Below are 2757 nucleotides of genomic sequence, written 5' to 3' on the forward strand. Positions count from 1 at the left end.
GGGTACACACCACATCCACAGATACAGATTGCACACAATCTGATTTTCTTGGGGTTTAGGTCATATACACTGGCCTCCATAATCACTGCATTGGTAAAAAAAAAATTTTCCTCTATTTTTGCTCCTCCAAACACACACAATCCCCCCCAACCCGTTCATTTTAATGGGATTTCTTGTTTTCTCGTGTTCCTTTCTCGCCCAATTTCCTGCTTTTGCTGATCTACTTCATAAAGCACTTGATGGCCACAGTTGTGTTTCTGACAGATACCGCCACATGGTTTCACATCGACATTCCCACATCTCCCTGCACATTTCCTCCCAATCCCATGATTTATTTATTTTCCTCTCTCGTTGCATTTCTCTGATCACATGCTGCAGCCTCTCGCAGCAGGCTCGCTGCACTCCAAGCTTTACAGAAAAGAGACCCCCCTCTTTGTCATTATCATCATCTGTCTTTATCTGCCTTTTCTTTTCTTTATTATTATTATTTTTTACCAGCACCTAATTGGTCCGCGTTAACAATTTAAGCTTGGGCTGCTACTGTAATTGGAAGGAGTATTTTTTATGAGACCTTTTGTGTTTTATTACTGTTTTATTACAGACAGAAGAGCCGAGGGGATTTTCGCTTGATGCTGAAGCAGCTTATTTCTTGCGCGCAATAAAAAAAATTGTAGAGGTTTTACAGGGCTCTCATGAAATAGATAAACAATTTTAAGTTTAAACGAAATATAAAAAAATAAAAAAAAAAAAAAAAAAATGACCAAAGCTTCAAAAGATTGTACACAATAACGCCTCCATATAATTACTCTCTCCCTGTATTTGTCTTTGTCTCCCTGCAGACCCGAGCCAGGCCTGTCTGGATAGTGGAGGAGCCGGGTCCCGCCGGTTGCGCACCGCCTACACCAACACACAGCTTCTGGAGCTGGAGAAGGAGTTCCACTTCAACAAGTACCTATGCCGGCCCAGGAGGGTGGAGATCGCCGCCCTCTTGGATCTGACCGAGCGGCAGGTTAAAGTCTGGTTCCAGAACCGGCGGATGAAACACAAGCGCCAGACTACGCACCACCGGGACGGCTGTGGCCATGAATCGAGCGACCCGGGCGGCTTTGAGCCGCTCGAAGGCGCCGATGCCTCGTCCCCTTACTCCAGCCAGCCGCTGGAAGCATCCGGCACCGGGGAGGCTACATCGGACGGCGAGCCCGGGAGCTGCAATCCATCTTCGGCCGCCGCACCCACCGCCTACGCTAATGACAGCGTTGATAATGCACAGCCCACGCCGGAGAAGGGAGGCCGATTGAGCCGTCCCGAACGCCCACAGCTGCCAGGGGCATCTGGTTGCTCTGACGCGGCCGCGGCTCACAACTCCCCGCCGACGTTCACCGCGACGAACTCTTCTAATAACCCGGACCTGATGCAGCTTAGCGAGGCCGGGCCCGCAGCCGCGTCGGATCCGTCATTGTCTGAGCAGCGGGACTCCTCTATCACTCCCACGGCCTCCTCCGCTGTTGCTCCTCCAGCCGCCTCTTCCGCCTCCGCGCTCCCCGACCTGGCCTTCTTTGCCGGGGACGCGTGCCTGTCTCCCAGCCTGCAGAGCTCGCTGGATAGTCCGGTGGATTTCTCCGAGGAGGACTTCGACTTGTTCACAAGCACACTGTGCGCCATAGACCTGCAGCACCTCAACTTCTGAGGGCCAATTGCAACGTTTCAATAAAAAAGAGAAGTACAAATTAAAAAGTAGTGGACAGACGGGCCTGTGTGGAGGGGCAATCGAGGCGGTGGAGACGGCACTCGGAGAGGACTCTGCGCTTTAAAAAGCCTAAAAGCTTCTCGGCAACATTCCTGAAACATCTGACTTAAAATTATGTTTTTTTTTTATTTTTTGTATATATATATTTTTGCATCTTCTTTCTGGTTTTATTTTGCGGCTGTATTGTAGTTAAAGAGATATGCAATTCGGTTCATTTTTTTTTTTTAATTTTAAACACCGAAGGGAAATTGTTTTTAGTTTTTTTTTCACGTCGAAACGTTGTGGATTTTATCTCTCCCCTTGTTCAGGTATTTATTGCCTTCCTTGTTTCGGATCGTTTTTATTTTTTTTTTGTTAAAAGTATTAACACTCATCAGTGTGTGTGGATTTGTTTCCTCGAGTGCAATCTGGTGCAGCTTCATGGATCCTTCATAACTTCTCAGGAACAGATAGCTGGTCTGCTTTTAGAAAAACTGGAGAATGAATTCAGTGTCTCTCTGAACGAGACAAAACGAGAGAGAAGCCCTGCTGACGACCCGAGTTTTAGACCCTAGTTTATTTATTGAGATTCTTTAATAGTGAAAATCCAAATTATTTATTGTACATATATTTTCATAGTGGAATAATAATAATAATAAAAACACAAACATTTACGATGTGGCCCATGTTGTTTTGTTCTCTGAATTCAAAGGGATAATATTTATGTGAAGAAATAAGACATGCAGTAAATATATATTTTAATACACTTGTATAATGCCCAAAGTGAGCCTTCAACAGCATATTATTAGTATTACCTATTATATTTGTATTATTGTATTATCATTTGGCTGCTGTTGCTTGTACTAGTGGACACTAATTCTTTATAATTTATTAAACATTTATTATAGGCATAATTTCCATAATACATTTATACAATGCAGTTAAGCATAAGCCTATTTTCCACAGGGCACAGTTTGTCAATATGATGGAATATTTGTCATCTTAATTTTCTAATATATATTTTGATTTTG

The 2757-nt window shown here is 44.2% G+C and overlaps 1 protein-coding gene across 1 annotated transcript in view; it reads left to right on the plus strand.

Moving 5' to 3' along the window:
* The window catches only part of hoxb2a (homeobox B2a), a 4001-nt gene extending 1601 nt beyond the window's left edge, over positions 1-2400 (plus strand). The window contains exon 2 of the mRNA XM_034894479.1: positions 840-2400. Coding sequence (XP_034750370.1) covers positions 840-1687 — 848 coding nt within the window. The 3' untranslated portion in view covers positions 1688-2400. The remainder of the gene's footprint in view (positions 1-839) is intronic.
* Positions 2401-2757: the final 357 nt, after the last annotated feature.

Source organism: Etheostoma cragini, chromosome 15, assembly GCF_013103735.1.
Source record: "Etheostoma cragini isolate CJK2018 chromosome 15, CSU_Ecrag_1.0, whole genome shotgun sequence".
NCBI classification, from domain to species: Eukaryota; Metazoa; Chordata; class Actinopteri; order Perciformes; family Percidae; genus Etheostoma; species Etheostoma cragini.